An 18,415-nucleotide genomic window follows, 5' to 3' on the forward strand; every position below is an offset into this window, starting at 1 on the left:
ACTGTATTCAATTCAGTCTGTTGTTTTCCAACCAAGGTGATGTATTTTCTCATTTAACCCAGGCACAGGTATTCTACTTCACCACATAGCTTTTTTTGTACACGTACAAACAGTTGTGGTTTATGTTATCAGAGCGTGGATCTTTAGGGTATTTATCTTTGCATTTTGGTCTTGACCTACACCACGACAATTGTTGCTGAATGTCTTTCTCTTGTCAGGAGTGTAGCTCAGGGAAGTACAAGAGAATAAGAACTGCAGTATTTGAGTCTTTTGCATTCCCATCCACATTCAAGTACGAGTCAACGGGTCAAAGGAAGTAAGAGGAAAGGGGAGGCAGGATTGTGATGAAAAGGGTGGAGTACTGTTGGAAACCGGGTTTCTTCAGCCCAACATGAATGTCCCTTGATATGATTACACTGTTCAGTGCCATGCTCCCTGAACGCGAGGAGAGAACTGCCAATGACACAACTGAGCAGAACGTATGTGTCTTATTTAACTTGATGGAAAAGAGTCTTCTCATTGATATTGAGCCAGATCTACAGGTTGGTTGCCCTAGGAACTGTAATTGTGTTATCTATGGCCTGAATGATTGTCATTGCTTGCTATTCCTGGTGACTGTGAGGGCTGGGTTCATAGTCTGTGATGCTCTGTGACATCAGAATAGCTTGTGTCACTGTTGTGTGGGTATTGAACATGGAGGCTTCCATAATTTAAGGTTTGATTGATATGACGTAATTTTCCCCCCATGTTCTTGTTCCTCATATACAGCTGAATGCTCTACCACTTTTCACCACTAGGTGCTGACAACCCTATTTATGTCAGAATAATACAGTCCTGTCTCCATAAGAATGATCATTTAAAGTTGTTCGAGCAAACATTCATATTTGAACCAGATTACATCTGTTAAGTAATAAGGATTATTATCAGTATAATATTTTCTGTCTGAGTTATTCTGACTGGAAATCAACAGGTCATATGTTGAGGGAGGGTCCAATGTTTAGTCATGCAGGGATTTGGTAAAACATTGGTCCTGTAGAACTCAGCTGTGTTAGCAGGCTTATGAGGTATTGCTCAAGGATTACACATTCAATCTTCATAAATAAACCATAAACCATAAAACTTTAGATAAACTAACTATGACTAAATCTAGCATCCACAAAATACTGTTTGTGTGGCTACAGGCCCCCCCCCCCACACACACACACACACTCATATAGAAATTCCATCCCAGAAATAATGCAAAACACTGACTGGGGCCATTCTGAACACCCAAAGGCTGTACTTTGCTTAGTTCTCCTTACACAATAAATATAAGAGTAGGCAAATTCATTTAATTCATTATTATGATTATGCTATATGTGCTTTTTCCATCTATAATAATTGTGCTTTCTGCTATTTTAACGATTTACTTGTTTAAAACTGTATACAATGATTGTGGTTAGCCTTCATGTTGTAATGGTCTGAAGCGCCATTGCAGTTTTTATGTAGTGTTCACAGCTCAATTCTCCATCCAACCGCCCACAATCCAAGCCCCTCAGGCTACACAAAGACATGGATTTTAAATACAGACCGTAGAAACCAAGTCAAGAGAGAAAACACTCCATCAACTAGTCCTGAGATGGTCCCTTTTGAAAAGACTCATATTTGCTGCTGTGTTTAAAACACAGGAGGGAAGGGAAAACCGATTCCGGTTATTCCATGTAGAGTAGACAGTACAGTGCATACGGACATTATTCAGACCCCTTGACTTTTTACACATTTTGTTAGGTTACAGCCTTATTTTAAAATGGATTAAATTAACGTTTTACTCATCAATCCACACACAATAACCCATAAAGAAAAAAGTCAAAACTGTTTTTTTTTACATTTTTGCGAGAGAAAAAAAAAGAAATACCTTATTTGCCTGAGGAATTATCCGTAGCGCTTTGAGACAGGATTGTGTTGAGGCACAGTTCTGGGGAAGGGTACCAAAACATTTCTGCTGCATTGAAGTTTTCCAAAAACAGGGTGCCCTCCATCATTCTTAAATGGAAGAAGTTTGGAACACCAAGACTCTTCATAGAGCTGGCCGCCCGGCCAAACTGAGAAATCGGGAGAGGGAGCTTTTGTTCAAGGAGGTGACCAAGAACCCGATGGTCACTCTGACAGAGCTCCAGAGTTCCTCTGTGATGGGAAAACCTTCCAGAAGGACAACCATCTCTGCAGTACTCCACCAATCAGACCTTTATGGTAGAGTGGCCAGAGGGAAGCTACACGTCAGTAAAAGGCAGCCTGCTTGGAGTTTGCCAAAAGGCACCTAAAGACTCTCAGACCATGAGAAACAAGATTCGCTGTTCTGATGACTCAAAGATTGAACTCTTTGGCCTGAATGCCAAGCGTCATGTCTGGAGGAAACCTGGGACAATCCCTACGGTGAAGCATGGTGGTGGCAGCATCATGCTGTGGAGATGTTTTTCAGCAGCAGGGACTGGGAGACTAGTCAGGATCGAGGGAAAGATGAACGGAGATCAGCGAGATCCTTGATGAATACCTGCTCCAGAGTACTTAGGACCTTAGACTGGGGCAAAGGTTCACCTTCCAACAGGACAACGACTCTAAGCACACAGCCAGAGCCGGGACTTCACCCCGTTCGAATATCCCTGGCGAAACCTGAAAATAGATGTCCAGCGACACTCCACATCCAACCTGACTGAGCTTGAGAGGATCCGCAGAGAAGAATGGGAGAAACTCCCCAAATACAGGTGTGCCAAGCTTGTAGCATCATATCCAAGAAGACTCGAGACTGTAATCTCTGCCAAAGGTGCTTGAAGATAGTACTGAGTAAAGGGTCTAAATATTTACACTACCTGTCAATTTTTTTTTTTTTTTTTTTTACTATTTTCTAGTAAATTGTAAAATAATAGTGAAGACATCAACACTATGACATAACACATGGAATCATGTAGTAACCAAAAAAGTAACAAATAAAAATATATTTTATAATTGAGATTCTTCAAATATCCAGCCCTCCACACTCTTGGCATTCTCTCAACCAGCTTCACCTGGCATGCTTTTCCAACAGTCTTGAAGGAGTTCCCAAATTTGCTGAGCACTTGTTGGCTGCTTTTCCTTCACTCTGCGGTCTGACTCATCCCAAACCATCTCAATTTGGTTGAGGTCGGGGGATTGTGGAAGCCTTTGTCATGCAGCATTCCATCACTCTCCTTCTTGATAAAATAGCCCTTACACAGCCTGGAGGTGTGTTGGGTCATTGTCCTGTTGAAAAACAAATGATAGTCCCACTAACCCCAAACCAGAGGGGATGGCGTATCGCTGCAGAATGCTGTGGTAGCCATGCTGGTTAAGTGTGTCTTGAATTCTAAATAAATCACAGACAGTGTCACCAGCAAAGCACCCCTACACCTTAATACCTCCTCCTCCATGCTTTATGGTGTGAAATACACATACGGAGATCATCTGTTCACCCACACCGCGTTTCACAAAGACACAGCGGTTGACAGTTGGAACCAAAAATCTCCAATTTGGACATCAGACCAAAAGACAGATTTCCACCGGTCTAATAATGTTCATTGCTCGTGTTTCTTGGTCCAAGCAAGTCTCTTCTTATTATTGGTGTCCTTTAATAGTGGTTTCTTTGCAGCAATTTGACCATTAAGGCCTGATTCACACTGTCTCCTCTGAACAGTTGATGTTGGAATGTCTGTTACTTGAACTCTGTGAAGCATTTATTTGGGCTGCAATTTCTGAGGCTGGTAAGTCTAATGAACTTATCCTCTGCAGCCGAGGTAACTCTGGGTCTTCCATTCCTGTGGCGGGCCTCATGAGAGCCAGTTTCATCAAGGCGCTTGATGGTTTTTGCGACTGCACTTGAAGACTTTCAAAGTTCTTGAAATATTCCAGATTGTCTGACCTTCATGTCTTAAAGTAATGATGGACTGTTGTTTCTCTTTGCTTATTTGAGCTGTTCTCGCCATAATATGGACTTTTATCAAATAGGGCTATTTGATAATAAACAATTAATCAATTTTTGAATAAGGCTGTAACGTAACAACATGTGGAAAAAGTCAAGGGGTCTGAATACTTTCCGAATGCACTGTATATGGGATAATTTGATTTGAATACATCTTATCAAAACTTCAACAAGTATGCCCAGATGATACTCAAAACTAAAGCAAAGCACTAGGACACAAAGTAGCCAACTATCAATGCAACGTAATGAGTCCAAACCTATCCTTATATTGTCGTGTACTGTACATAAAAAATGTATGTTGCATATTTGTAAGGACCCCTTAAAATTAAGTGTTATCGCATATTTCTCTTAACTACCCTGCAATCAGCCGATATGACTGAAATCACTTCCAGGATTCACTTGAGCTAACATAATTTGCTGTCATCCTGATAGAGAACCACAGTATGAGTCATAATACCCATAAAACCTAGCGGTCAAATGGAATGGTTCCAACCGTTTTTCCAGCATTCATTTTTCCTATAGGGAATTTTAGAAACACTTCAAATGAGGGTTTGTAGACTTTTTTGATAACCATGTAAATCTCTCTTGGACCAGTTGACTTGTATCAATATATTCGCATATATTTAACGCCAACAAATGAAACGTTAGTTAGCTGCTAATGTGGCTATCAAGAACTACAAATGCCATGATGATCTGGACGAGACTGCCGAATCGAGGCAAAGGTAAGAATCTCTGGATTAATTATCTAAAGTTAGCTAAATGTAGTCATTCATAAATTGGATACATTTCTTTAAAAGTACCTGCTAGCAAAGGTGTCAGCTAGAGATGAAGAGCTAGAGATGATGAGCTTGGAGGGATATGTCATCTACTGGGATGCCAATTAGCATTTTTGAATCTGTGTAAATAAGCCTAATATAAGTCACCTTGTTCGAGAGACATTTACACGGTTATCAAAACATCACACCAGGGTAAGCCTACACAAAACACAGCCCTTATTTAAAGTTTCTAAAAAACCCTATGGGAAAAATGAATGATGCGAAACTACTGGAATTATTTCCCTGTTTGACCGCTAGGTTTTATGGGTATTATGACACCTCTAATGTGGGGCTCTATAGGCCAATGTTGTATCACTGTTTCTCTCTCCCATTTAAAGTCGTTCCTTTCAGTCATTAGTCGTTCAACCAAATCGGTGCCTTTTGAGATGTGTATTTTTTTTAATCATTCTGTCATAATGAGCCCATGTTAAACTTAAATAAAAGTTAAGTAAAAAAGTACTACTTACTATTACTATAGTAAGTGGCTATTAATTTCCAAATGTATGCCACATTTACGTACTAGTAGGAACTAGGAAACTTGGAAATGTCTGACTGAGCAAAATATGGGGTTGACAAAAAAGGCTCTGCATGGTCAAACCAACATCTGCAATGTCCTTACAGCATTTACTGCAATGGGGACTCCGCAGAAGTCAGGTGCATTCATACGTCTTGCACTTTGTGGAGCAGAGCAGAGCTGTTGTGAAGGAAGTTAACCCTCGCAAGGCTGCCGGCCCAGACGGCATCCCTAGCTGCGTCCTCAAAGCATGCGCAGACCAGCTGGCTCGAGTGTTTACGGACATATTCAATCTCTCACTATCCCAGTTTGCTGTCGCCACTTGTTTTAAGATGTCCACCATTGTTCCTGTACCCAAGAAAGCAAAGGTAACTGAACTAAATTACTATCGCTCCGTAGCACTCACTTCTGTCATCATAAAGTGCTTTGATAGGCTAGTTAAGGATCATATCACCTCCACCTTACCTGACATCCTAGACCCACTTCAATTTGCATACCGCCCCAATAGATTCGCAGACAATGCAAAAGCCATCGCACTGCACACTGCAGTGCACACCTCCACTACGCTAATCCTCAACACAGGGGCCCCACAAGGGTGCGTGCTCAGCCCCCTCCTGTACTCCCTGTTCACCCATGACTGCATGGCCACGCACGCCTCCAACACAACAGCAGTAGGCCTGATTACCAACAATGACGAGACAGCCTACAGGGAGGAGGTGAGGGCCCTGAAAATAACCTCTTCCTCAACATCTACAAAACGAAGGAGCTGATCGTGGACTTCAGGAGACAGCAGAGGGAGTACCACCCTATCCACATCGACAGGACCGCAGTGGAGAAGGTGAACAGCTTCAAGTTCCTCAGTGTACACATCACTAACAATCTGAAATGGTCCACCCACACAGACAGTGTGCTGAAGAGGGTGCAACAGCGCCTCTTCAACCTCTGGAGTCTGAAGAATTTAGTATTGGTCCCTAAGACCCTCACAAACTTTTACAGATGTGCAATTGAAGGCATCTTGTCGGCTGTATCATTGCCTGTTACAGTAACTGCACAGCCCGCAACCGCTGGGCTCTCCAGAGGGTGGTGCGGTCTGCCCAATTCATCACCGTGGGGCACACTGCCTGCCCTACAGGACACCTACAGGCCCTGATGTCACAGGAAGGCCCCCCAAAAAATCAAGGACATCCACCACTCGACCCACAGCCCCGCTATTATCCAGAAGGCGAGGTCAGTGCAGGTGCATCAAAGCTGGGACGGAGAGACTAAAAAACAACATATATCACAAGGCCATGCTACAGTAATATAAAGACTGAAGGCACATCTAATTTACCCATCTCCATCTGGCTTTCGGGGGTCACCTTATAATTTATTTGTAAATAGTTTTTTATTTGTATTGCAGCTGCACTCAAATATCATCAGGGCATTCATACTTTTTGTGCTTTGCCAAGCAGCTTAGAGCTGTTGTGAAGGAAGTTGTCAAGGAAGTGATTTTGTGATTATGCAGGACCTCCCGCCCTCACCTACTGTCAACCAATCATGTCAATGTGGAGCTATACAGAGCCCTCCACAATGTTACAAAATTTGAGATGCGCACGCAATGCCGTACAGAGCTCAATTTGGCCTCTGCATGCCTCCAGAGGGCACGAAATTGCATCACACCATCCATACAGCGCCTCTGACCACATTTTCAGATCAAGCATAAATTGGCTTTAAGCACACCCAACCTATTATTTTTTCTTGCTCAAAAGGAAACCTTTCTGGTTGGTCTCAGGGAATGTAAAACAGTTAGGAAGAGTGACTTTTAAAACGGGATTGAATGAAGTAGCAGCAAATAATATTATACATGAGCCACAAATGTGCATGGAGAGCCTCATAAGTTTGGCGAAATCACCTTTCAGTCTAATACTTCTATTTACTTACTTTTGTAGTCAGACCGAACTGTCCTCTCCGAGTTTATTTGTAATTTAGCCTGAAAGGGATTGGAAAAATATGATTGGTTGATGATAGGCATATGACGTTGGCCAACGTCTAGTCTTGCACTGCGCATAATATTAGATCTAAACAATAATTGGAAAAGGGTTTAACATCACCAGTACCACATCCTTTTAATAGGCTACATACATTACATTACCAAAAGTATGTGTACACCTGCTCGTCAAACATCGCATTCCAAAATCATAGCCATTAAAATGGAGTTGGTCCCCCCCTCTCTATGTGCTATAACAGCCTCCACTCTTCTGGGAAGGCTCTCCACTAGATGTTGGAACATTTGCTGCGGAGACTTGCTTCCATTCAGCCACAAGAGAATTAGTGAGGTTGGGCACTGATGTTGGACGAATAGACCTGACTCATCCCAAAATTGTTCGATGGGGCTGAGGTCAAGGCTCTGTGCAGGCCAGTCAGGTTCTTCCACACCGATCTCGACAAACCATTTCTTTATGGACCTTGCTTTGTGCACGGGGGCATTGTCATGCTAAAACAGGAAAGGGCCTTCCCCAAACTGTTGCCACAAAGTTGGAAGCATCGAATCGTCTAGAATATCATTTTATGCTGTAGCTTTAAGATTTCCCTTCACTAGAACTAAGTGGTCTAGCCCGAACCATGAAAAAAATATTGCATGGCTGTGTGATCGATTTTATGCACATCAGCAAGGGGAATGGCTGAAACAGTCTAAGCGACTAATTTGAAGGGGTGTCCACATTATTTGTGTATATATATTATATTTTAATTCGCGCAGCGTGACTGCAAGAGACAGGTTAGAATGTCTGACTGAAATACAGGACAAATCAACCTTTTTTCAAGATTAGTGGTGTTTAGATTAGGGTGACCACATGTCCCAAATTGTGTGTGACATGATTGTTTCCTTGTTGGAGAAAGGGATAAAATGTGGGACTGTCCCACACAATCCGGGACATGTGGTCACCCTAATCTATGTATGGATTAAAGCCAATTTATGCTTGATCTGAAAATGTGGTATGGTGATTTGTATGGAGGTTAAGATGCAAGCCTCCGGAAGCATGCGGAGGCCAAATCAAGCTCCTTACCGCATCACCATGTGCCTCTCAAATTTTGTAACAATGCGGAGGGCTGCCCATTAGTATTGGTTGATGGTAGGTTGGGGTGGGAGGTCCCATATAAACACAAACTTCCTTGACAACTTACTTCACAATAGCTCTGCTACGCGAAGGACAAAAAGTATATTTGCTCTGTTTTCTGCAGAGGCTGTATCACAGTAAATGCTGTACAGCCACTGCAGAGCCAGAATGACCATACAAAGCCTTTAACAGGGTGAACATGTTATGCTCCACCCGCTCAGTTGTCCATAGTGCTGAGCAAGTGTTTTTTGAGGTCGGTTCAGTTACGGTTTGATCTAGTAAGAAAAAATATATAATTGTTTTCGATTTCAGTTTCTATAAAAAAACATTTTTTACATTAAATGCATTATAAACAATTTACCACAAAACACCATAAAATGACCAAAAAGAATAGAACCAGCTCACCTGATTTTACTTTAGGACTTGACTATTAGATGTTTAATGTTCCTTTAAAAAAAATGTTTTTTAAAGTAATGGCTTCACCATATTAAAACAAGAGTTTAGTTCACATAACAGGGTTGACCTTGAATGAGGGACAGTCGTAAATAAACCACTAATCACATGAAATACATCATCTTCAGAAATGACTGTCAAAGCAACAAAATAACTAGCCTTTGCAATTATGGTGAAACTTGGAGACATTTTGGGATTAAGGGCTCAATTCAATCAGATCCGCTTTAGCCGATATCCGCATAGCGGTTGTTTTGGCATGTCGGAGGTGGAACTGGATATTCCCTAAAACATGGCACTTCAATACATCTATGACCGGAAGTTACTTTTTCATAGCAGGTTAGAATTTACGCAACAAGTTAGGAGAATTAGCATAGCAGGTTAGGATAATTAGGTTAAGGTTAGGAAAAGGGTTAAGGTTGGCGAAATGCTCTCCTAACCTGCAACGAAAAGTTACTTCCAGTTGTAGATGTATCAAAATGGTGTGTTTTATGGAAGTCTCATTAGAGCTGTCAAATCAACAAGCAGCTCCCGGCATAATCTAAAGTGGACATTGCCATTGGCTGCATAGAGTAGCATTAAGAGAAATCCTATCTAAAGTGGACATTGCCATTGGCTGCATAGAGTAGCATTAAGAGAAATCCTATCTAAAGTGGACATTGCCATTGGCTGCATAGAGTAGCATTAAGAGAAATCCTATCTAAAGTGGACATTGCCATTGGCTGCATAGAGTAGCATTAAGAGAAATCCTATCTAAAGTGGACATTGCCATTGGCTGCATAGAGTAGCATTAAGAGAAATCCATTGCAGCCTTGTTTACAAGCTCAATCACTGGAATGTGAGATGTAATCTCACCTCCATTAGGCTGATTGAAATCCTCATGATTTAATTTTATGATTTTAAATGTGAGTGTCATTATTTCTATAGGGGGAATTCAAAAAGAGTAGGACGTTATATAAACTGGGACACCATAATCCTGACGTTTATTTATTGGTTTGACAAGAGCAAATCAAAACTGTTACTAAGCCCTTGCAGAGAAACCACATGATCAAAATCACATCACTTCATTGATGTGATATCATAGAGGCGGGAAGAGCAAGCTTACCCTGCAAAGCACATTGTAAAATCAGCTACATGATGTCATCTGAGCCTCTCTTTCCCTATCTCTCTGTGGGAGAAACTCTCTCGGCCCACTTCCTCTGTTTTGATGTTAAGGCTCTAAAACTACCAGAAATAACGCAGTGCCAAATTCTGATGTAAATGTGCATACTATGTACTGATGCATCAAAATACATTTTAAAAATTGCCAATATTATGTTTCAATTTTGTAATTCAGTCATGTTTTTAGTTGTCCTGCTTTACCAACTATAGCTAAATAAAGTAGGACAGCATGGAGTAGCTAAAAGTGGGACAGTCTTATAAGCTATTCCAATGGAGGAAAGTGATCCAGTTTACATTAGGGAACCCCTGTACTTAGGATAGGCAAGGTTCTGGTTTGTGTAGTACTATATCCTGTAAAAACAAAATATGTATTGTACTGTTATTTGCGTAATTTCAGAAAAAGTGGGACACTTTTTGCATTTACATCTTCTGTAACTGCTTCAGACATCTGTTCAACATATTAGCCCAACAGATGATGAATTTCTGAATTCCTCAGATGTTTCCTAATCACACAAAATGTACTTGAATTGTCATTGGGGTACAATTAGGACTATAATAATGGTGTCCCAGATTATTTAACCTGCTGTCTCAGTCTACCAAATGCAAACTGAATATATGGTTTTGACTCAGTGTACACAAATGTCATGCCTCCTGTGAATATTAATTAATTTGTTTAGTTTTTTTGGGTGATTAGGGAACATCTTGAGGATTTCAGGAATGCATCACGTGTTGAGATATGTTGGCTAGATGTTGAAAAAGGTTACAGAACACAGATATGAAAAAGTGTCCCACTTCTTCACCCTATAGTCTACACTTTCTCATTCTGAACTTCTAACACAAGGGTGTAATTGGCATGCTGACTGCAGGAATGTCCACCAGAGCTGTTGCCATAGAATTTGTTAATTTCTTTACCATAAGCCACCTCCAACATCATTTTAGAGAATTTGGCAGTTGTGGCTTCTGAACGATCAGAAGAGCAGCTCCAACAGTTACACCTCAGTTACCGCCACAACATCAGATATGCGGGTGTCGGCTATTGCCTGTTAACGCTTGATCGAATTGAATGTAGGCCTAAGTGCAGTAAAATCTTCCTAGAAGTGTCAGCGTTGACGGAGGGATGTCAATATTCAGAATTTGGGCAATTTAGCAATCCTTAATTCATGCAAAAAACAACAGATTTATTGAATTAATGTGGTCTATGTTAAAGGGCACTTAATTTAATATAACAGACTTCAAATTCAATATTGGTGCAAAATTTCAACTTAAAATATCAGAGATGCAAAAGGCACCACCCACATACTGATCCTGAAGACATCCTTCACAGGCTGGGGCTTTGACCAAATTACAAGTCACCAATTCTGTGCCTTCACCTCAGAGACTCTCACTAAATTACACACTAAAATGTGTAGACCTAACTCACTGCAGCACTATGAGACAGTACATATTCTGATAGATTAAAAACACATTTCTAATTGAGTATTAAAAAAAAAGCAACCTACTGCATTGGACAGGGGTCTGTCTTGGACAAAATGATGGTTAACATTTTATTTTTCAGTTACACACCCCCCCCAAAATCCATTTTATGTTTCATACAGGAATCAGTTGGATGTCAGGATTTACATAATTACCCCCCTTCATGCTAAAATTCACCGGCAGCCTCTAGACTCACACACAATGCACGGTCTCCTTGCCTTAAAAAAGCAGTGATTAAAACATTCACACAATGTCATAGAACTCAGTCACATTAGTTCTGCTGTAGGAAAAGCCTTGACCTTGCTGGAACACATTGCTATCATTGATGCTTATAGAACACAACGTTGCAATTTCCCCAATCCCCACACAATGATTTGTATTGTATCTGTGCAAGTAGGGATGGAAAATACAGTGATTAAAAGGCAAGACGACTCGTGACCGGTTCTTTTCATTATTTCACTAGATTACCTTTGCTTTTTTATGGTAAATAATTTCACAACTCAAATAAACCCATGTGATATTGCATTATGCAAAAAAACAAGTACACATCCCATTGTTGTTGGGGTTTTTTTCGGTTCTCCGAGCATGCTGCCGCTGGCTACATCTACAGGGCCAATTTCCCAATGATGACACCGATGACGAAGAACAGCACGCAGAGCGCCAGCACGCGGGTACTCAGGCCCTCCTCCCTTATCATGGCCTGTGAGGAAGATGAGTGGGGAGAGGACGCCATGGACGTAACCTTCCTCTTCCGCAGACCATCCTCCTCCTGGTTAGAAGGAAGGAGTCACAGGCCAAATGTCAGTTATTTGCTCCATCTGAAACAATGCAGACTTACTTAATAGGCCTCATATTTGAGATGGGTAATTGACTGATTTGAGATCAGTAACTGCTTTTCACTGTTATTGCTCAAAAACAGCTGTTATATATTAAACAAGGCCTATTATGTAAGTCTGCATTGTTACAGATGGAGAAAATAAAATGCATTGTGCCGAACAGATCTGATTGTTGTGGGTTCTAGGGACATTTGAGTCTCACCCTGATCTGTTTGTTCTCTTCCCGTAGCCTCTGGACCTCCATCTGCAGCCTCTTGCACTCCTCCATGATCTTCTTCACCTCGCCGTCATCCAGGGAGGAGCTGGCAGACTTAGGGAGTGAGGAGAGCTCTGACTTTATGGGAGTAGAGGACACATTTTTGTTGCTTTCACTGTCATGCTGTGGAAAGGAGTGGAGACAGAAACATGCAGATGAATAACAGAATGGGGAAGAGAAGCACAAAATAAAATACAAAACATGGCAACGGCTGTTTCAGAGATGCAATGGAGTGGAGATGATCGAATCATTCAGAATCTATTTGTGAATGGAATGAAGGTACTCTGAATTAATCTTACACTGTACGGTGAAATCTATGAGGGAAGGAATGTCAACAACAACAAAAAACATTCAATTGTATATTGTATGTAGTAATATGATAAGATGTAGGAGATACTTACAGTTTTGTCATTCTCTAGTGGCAGCTCAAATGCACATCTCAACTTGGAGTCCATCAGCTCCTCTGGCTTTGCCTCTTTCCACTGTCGGCCAGAAGGAGGATAGAAAGAGAGAAAGAGAGAAAAAGAAGAAGAGGGCCGAAAGAAAACTGAATAATAAGGCAACACCAAGATGACCACACCCATATAGGAACTCCATGACACTCATAAGAGAAGCATATCCTGACAGCACATTTGTCCCACTTGCAACGCATAAACAAGTAGATGCTTGAGACAGTAAGACAGAACTAGAAATGCAGATTGAATAAACTTACTGTGATCATCAGATCATAATTAGTGACATTCAGATTTATCACATTCCATTTGGACACTTACCACCCCTTCCATATCAGTCATGTCATATGGAGCAAGCATGGACTGCACCATGAATTTGTGTTTGCTCTTTTCATTGGGATCATAGTCGAAAGGCTGTAGCATAACTGCAAAACAAAGCAGACAAATGGCATCAAGCAAACTCTTAGCAACATGTTACCTTCCGTTGACCAGCTCAACATACTATTAGTTCCTGAGATTATTCTGCTACGATCATCTATAAATCAAACTAAAAGATACCAACCAGATACATTGATGGAAGTGCCTGCGTCAATGATGCCACTGTTTGGACGGACACAGTATCGACGAGGCGCTGTCGTCTTCACTTTAAAACACACATTTCTGTCTGTTGGGTTGCCTAGCTTCAGGGTGGCCGTGACGACATCTGTAAATGGACCTGGAAAAGATGGAGAGAATAGACAACAGATACACTACATGACCAAAAGTATGTGAACACCTGCTCATTGAACATCAAAATCATGGGCATTAATATGGAGTTAGTCCCCCCTTTGCTGCTATAACAGTCTCCACTCTTCAGGGAACGCTTTCCACGAGATGTTGGGACATTACTGCGAGGACTTGCTTCCATTCAGCCACAAGAGCATTGGTGATGTCAAAACTGATGTTGAGCCTCCCGGATGGCGCAGTGGTTAAGGGCGCTGTGCCATCAGAGTCCCTGGGTTCGCGCCCAGGCTCCTTTTGTAACCGGCCGCGACCGGGAGGTCCGTGGGGCGACGCACAATTGACCTAGTGTCGTCCGGGTTAGGGAGGGCTTGGTCGGTAGGGATGTCCTTGTCTCACCAGCGACTCCTGTGGCAGGCCGGGCGCAGTGCACGCTAACCAAGGTTGCCAGGTGCACGGTGTACCCTCCGACACATTGGTGCGGCTGGCTTCCGGGTTGGATGCGCGCTGTGTTAAGAAGCAGTACGGCTGGTTGGGTTGTGTATCGGAGGACGCATGACTTTCAACCTTCGTCTCTCCCGAGCCCGTACGGGAGTTGTAGCGATGAGACAAGATAGTAGCTACGACAACAATTGGATACCACAAAATTGGGGAGAAAAAGGGGTAACCCCCCCCCAAAAAAAAAAACTGATGTTGGGCGATTAGGCCTGGACCGCAGTCGGTGTTCCAATTCATCCCAAAGGTGTTTGATGGGGTTAGGTGAGGTCCATATAGAAATGGTTTGTCGAGATCGGTGTGGAAGAACTTGACTGGCCTGCACAGAGCCCTGACCTCAACCCCATTGAACGCCTACTGCGAGTCAGGCCTAATCGCCCAACATCAGTGCCCAACCTCACTAACTCTCGTGGCTGAATGGAAGCAAGTCCTCGCAGCAATGTTCCGACATCTAGTGGAAAGCCTTCCCAGAAGAGTGGAGACTGTTATAGCAGCAAAGGGAGGACATATTAATGCCCATGATTTTGGAATGAGATGTTCAACGAGCAGGTGTCCACATACACTACATGACCAAAAGTATCTACAGAAATAAGATTGATCTCGCTTGTGTTCAGATCCTGCTTGTGTTGCATGTTTGTGTGTTTGTTTAATAGCCAACTGATTCCGTGAGCACCAAGCCTCACGCAACACATGTCAGATAAACAATTTCACAAATTTGGCTGTTTTTAATCTTCGTTTTGCTGTACTAAAGTTGTACACTTGTTTTCGTTAGAACATCCTCTCTGGTATTACTTGTAAATGTATTTAGTGTTGTTTACACTGTTCCAAATTGTCAGAAAATGTATATTTAGTATAACTAAACTTTTTCTTGATCTCCGTATTGTTATTATCATCATCATTATAATAAGTAATGTCCTTATCATTAGTAGGCTTAGTTGCCTTGTATAACAACCATCGAACTGTAGGCCTAAGAGCGCATCCTGTTTAGTCTTAACACCTTAACTTGCTTAGGCCTATATTTCAATACTTATATTGGCTACTATATCAATCAATTAATCGTTCATGTCATCACACAGCATACGAGTCATTCATATGCAATCAAGCATTTTAGGTTTAAAATAAAATCGACCTTGAATAATTAGCATAACAATAAATAAACCGTTTGGCAATTGCATTCATGAATGCATGCGACTGTTTTGAGTCTTTGCTGTAATAAAGGCTTAATTTTTTAATTTTTAAAAAAAAGATTACAGATTCTCTGGTACCCTTTACATTTATTTAGTGTTGTTTATATTGTTACAAATGGTCAGAAAATGTATATAGTAATATAAAAGCACCTGTTTGGTACATAATGTGAACGCAGAACTGGCTCCTTACCTTATTTTTCTTGATCTCCAGTATTTTCCACAACTAGTCAAATGTATTCCACACATCTGAATTCCCCTTTACCTCCTGTGCAACCAGTGAACATTCCCCAGTTTAGTTTATTTGTCATGTCCTCAGCATCCATTTTGCTGTCACGTGTTATGGTGTTCAGAGTTTGTTATAACCAATTTATTGATGTAATGATGATATGCTATAGGTGAGATTGGTCACATTTATGCGATGCATACATGTCACGTAAAGAGAGCAAGGCCAAGGGTTGAGGGAATAGGGAATGTTTTTCCTAAACAAATGAGGGATTTCGGTAACAAAACTTTTCAGTGAGAAATGTCTGTAATCATATTGCAGCTTCAACAACACGGACAGTGTGATAAATACTGTTGATGTTCTGTAGTCTTTGCTGCAGCAAGGAGGAGGGAGAGACAACCGGTGCTAGTCACACAGTCACTCGCTGTAAAAACAAAAATTATACAGTGCAGCAAGTCTGAGCCCGGCCCGGCACAATCAAATCAATTGCAGTCGGACTCCCTGGTTGGACTCCCTCTAATTATTTGTGTGTCTTAATATTTCATCAAACATAGCGCTTAAAGCATCAGACAAGCTCAGTGCATATAGTTGATTTGATTAAAACACATAAGATGTGTCTATATATGGAAAAAATACGTTTAAAAATGTCAACCAATCGATTGGTCGAAAGAACCTGATGACTCAGTCAACCAATTGTATTTTTAGTTGGGGACAGCCCTAATATAATTCTCAAATCTATTCATCAATTATAGCCTGTTCAATAACTCAATAACAAGCAGTAAGATGGCCCTACTCAGAACCTTACAATTCTGCTAAAACTCACTGATCCTGCACCTGATAATTGTCAACAGTCACTTTTCTACTGCAGTATTTCTCAATCAATTCCTGGGGCTCCCCTAGGAGGTGCACAGTTTCAGGCCAAGAATAACACCAATCAAGGGCTGATTCAACTAATCAAGGGCTTGTTCATGTGTGGTCAGGGCTAAATAAAATATGTGCCCCACGAATGGATTGAGAAACTTATATGTATCCATAAAGGGAATTGTGAAATGGGATTTTCATTAGTATCGCTCTGACCTCAGAAAGTACTATAAATGAATTACTTATACTTCATTTAGCTAGCTAGTAACGTTAGTAGCTATTGCAGAAATATCTTAATTTGTGGTGGCAAAAACTGACTCGTAAGTAAGGGAGATCGTGATTATGATAGTAACTGAATAACATGCAACTAACATTGATTGAGGAAATTACCAGGGCCTGGCTTTTCATTGCAGGCTAAGATAGCTAGCTAGCCACTGAAGAAAATGACAGCTAGCCATTAGCCGGTTAGCATCGGTAGGTAGAAGACGTTGCTATGCAATGTCCCTTTGCTTGTCACCGCTCTAGAAACCAAATATGATACACCGTGTGCAGACCCATTGTTTAGTTATCAACAACACTACTGATAATGCGTTGACGTTAGCTAGCTTGGAACAATGGTCAAATACTTGCAGACCAAACTGCCCGGCCCTGCCCTCTTACCTCTAAATTTCAGTTCGTGTGGTGGCTCAAGCTGGAGGACTTGCTCTTGTCTGGCCATGTCCCAGAGGTTCGAAAGCCTTTCTGATATAAGTACCTGGTCTATATGTCGCAGCTTTTGTTACTATAACTATTGTAAAATCTCCTAAATACGACCCGATTTCGTTAAGGGATAGCTGGAGGATCACAAATGCACCACTTGGACAGCCAAGTGCCAACAGCTAAAGCTAAGCTAGCAAGCAAGCAGGAAGGAAAGGATCCGTGTGACGTCGTGGGAGGGGACAGGTCTGTGGAATGTCAGCAAAGAGATCTTTGTAAAATTGTTATATATTTTTTCTGGCAACCCGAAAAAAACCTCTGATCTGGCAGCTATTTGAGAATGTAAAGTCATTTTCATTTAGAGGCTGTTTCAAAAAGATATCCTTATTAATTGACAAACTATGTGATGCCCAGAAGGGCATTTAAGATGCTAAGGAATCAAATCAAACTTTATTTGTCACATGTGAAATGCAGTTCAAGAAAGAGTTTAGAAAATATTTAACAAATAAACTAAAGTAAAAAATTATAAAAAGCAACACAATAACATAACAATAACGAGGCTATATACAAGGAAGCGGTACCGAGGCAATGTGCGGGGGTACAGGTTAGTCGAGGTAATTTGTACATGTAGGTAGGGGTAAAGTTATTATGCATAGATAATAAACAGCGAGTAGCAGCAGTGTAAAAACAAATGGGGGGTAAATAGTCTGGGTGGCCATTTGATTAATTGTTCAGCAGTCTTATGGCTTTGGGGTAGAAGCTGTTAAGGAGCCTTTTGGTCCTAGACTTCGCACTCTGGTACAGCTTGCCGTGCGGTAGCAGAGAGAACACTTACCTGTACCCCGACACATTGCCTCGGTACCGCTCCCTGGAGTCTTTGAAAAATTTCAAACTCTCGACCCGCTCCACTACAGCCCTGTCAATGTTAATGGGGGCCTGTTCAGCCTGCCTTTTCCTGTAGTCCACGATCAGCTCCTTTGTCTTGCTCACATCGAGGGAGAGGTTATTGTCCTTGCACCACACTGCCAGGTCTCTGACCTCCCCCCTATAAGCTGTCTCATCGTTGTCAGTAATCAGGCCTACCACTGTTGTGTCGTCAGCAAACTTAATGATGGTGTTGGAGTCGTGTTTGGCTACGCAGTCGTGGGTGAACAGTTAGTACAGGAGGGGACTAAGCACGCACCCCTGAGGGGCCCCAGTGTTGAGGATCG

The 18,415-nt window shown here is 41.6% G+C and overlaps 1 protein-coding gene across 1 annotated transcript; it reads right to left on the reverse strand.

Annotated features, from left to right (window-relative positions):
- Positions 1–9,818: 9,818 nt before the first annotated feature.
- On the reverse strand, positions 9,819–17,393 carry LOC118359689 (vesicle-associated membrane protein-associated protein B-like). The gene is made up of 6 exons (XM_035738307.2): positions 17,169–17,393; positions 13,585–13,737; positions 13,344–13,447; positions 12,972–13,052; positions 12,517–12,693; positions 9,819–12,247 (listed from the first exon to the last, which is right to left on the reverse strand). The coding sequence occupies exons 1-6, from the start codon at positions 17,224–17,226 to the stop codon at positions 12,083–12,085; spliced, it is 738 nt and encodes a 245-aa protein (XP_035594200.1). The 5' UTR covers positions 17,227–17,393; the 3' UTR covers positions 9,819–12,082.
- Positions 17,394–18,415: the final 1,022 nt, after the last annotated feature.

The sequence above is a fragment of the Oncorhynchus keta genome, chromosome 27 (genome assembly GCF_023373465.1).
Source record: "Oncorhynchus keta strain PuntledgeMale-10-30-2019 chromosome 27, Oket_V2, whole genome shotgun sequence".
In the NCBI taxonomy this organism is placed as follows: Eukaryota; Metazoa; Chordata; class Actinopteri; order Salmoniformes; family Salmonidae; genus Oncorhynchus; species Oncorhynchus keta.

What these genes read in the sequence shown, in the direction of transcription:
- LOC118359689 (XM_035738307.2), bottom strand. Translation starts at nt 17,226, where the DNA reads ATGGCCAGACAAGAGCAAGTCCTCCAGCTTGAGCCACCACACGAACTG. An exon ending in CACTTCCATCAATGTATCTG is followed by an intron (nt 13,448 to 13,584) that starts GTTGGTATCTTT and finishes TTTGTTTTGCAG; the next exon opens with TTATGCTACAGCCTTTCGAC. An exon ending in TGACTGATATGGAAGGGGTG is followed by an intron (nt 13,053 to 13,343) that starts GTAAGTGTCCAA and finishes TCTGGCCGACAG; the next exon opens with TGGAAAGAGGCAAAGCCAGA.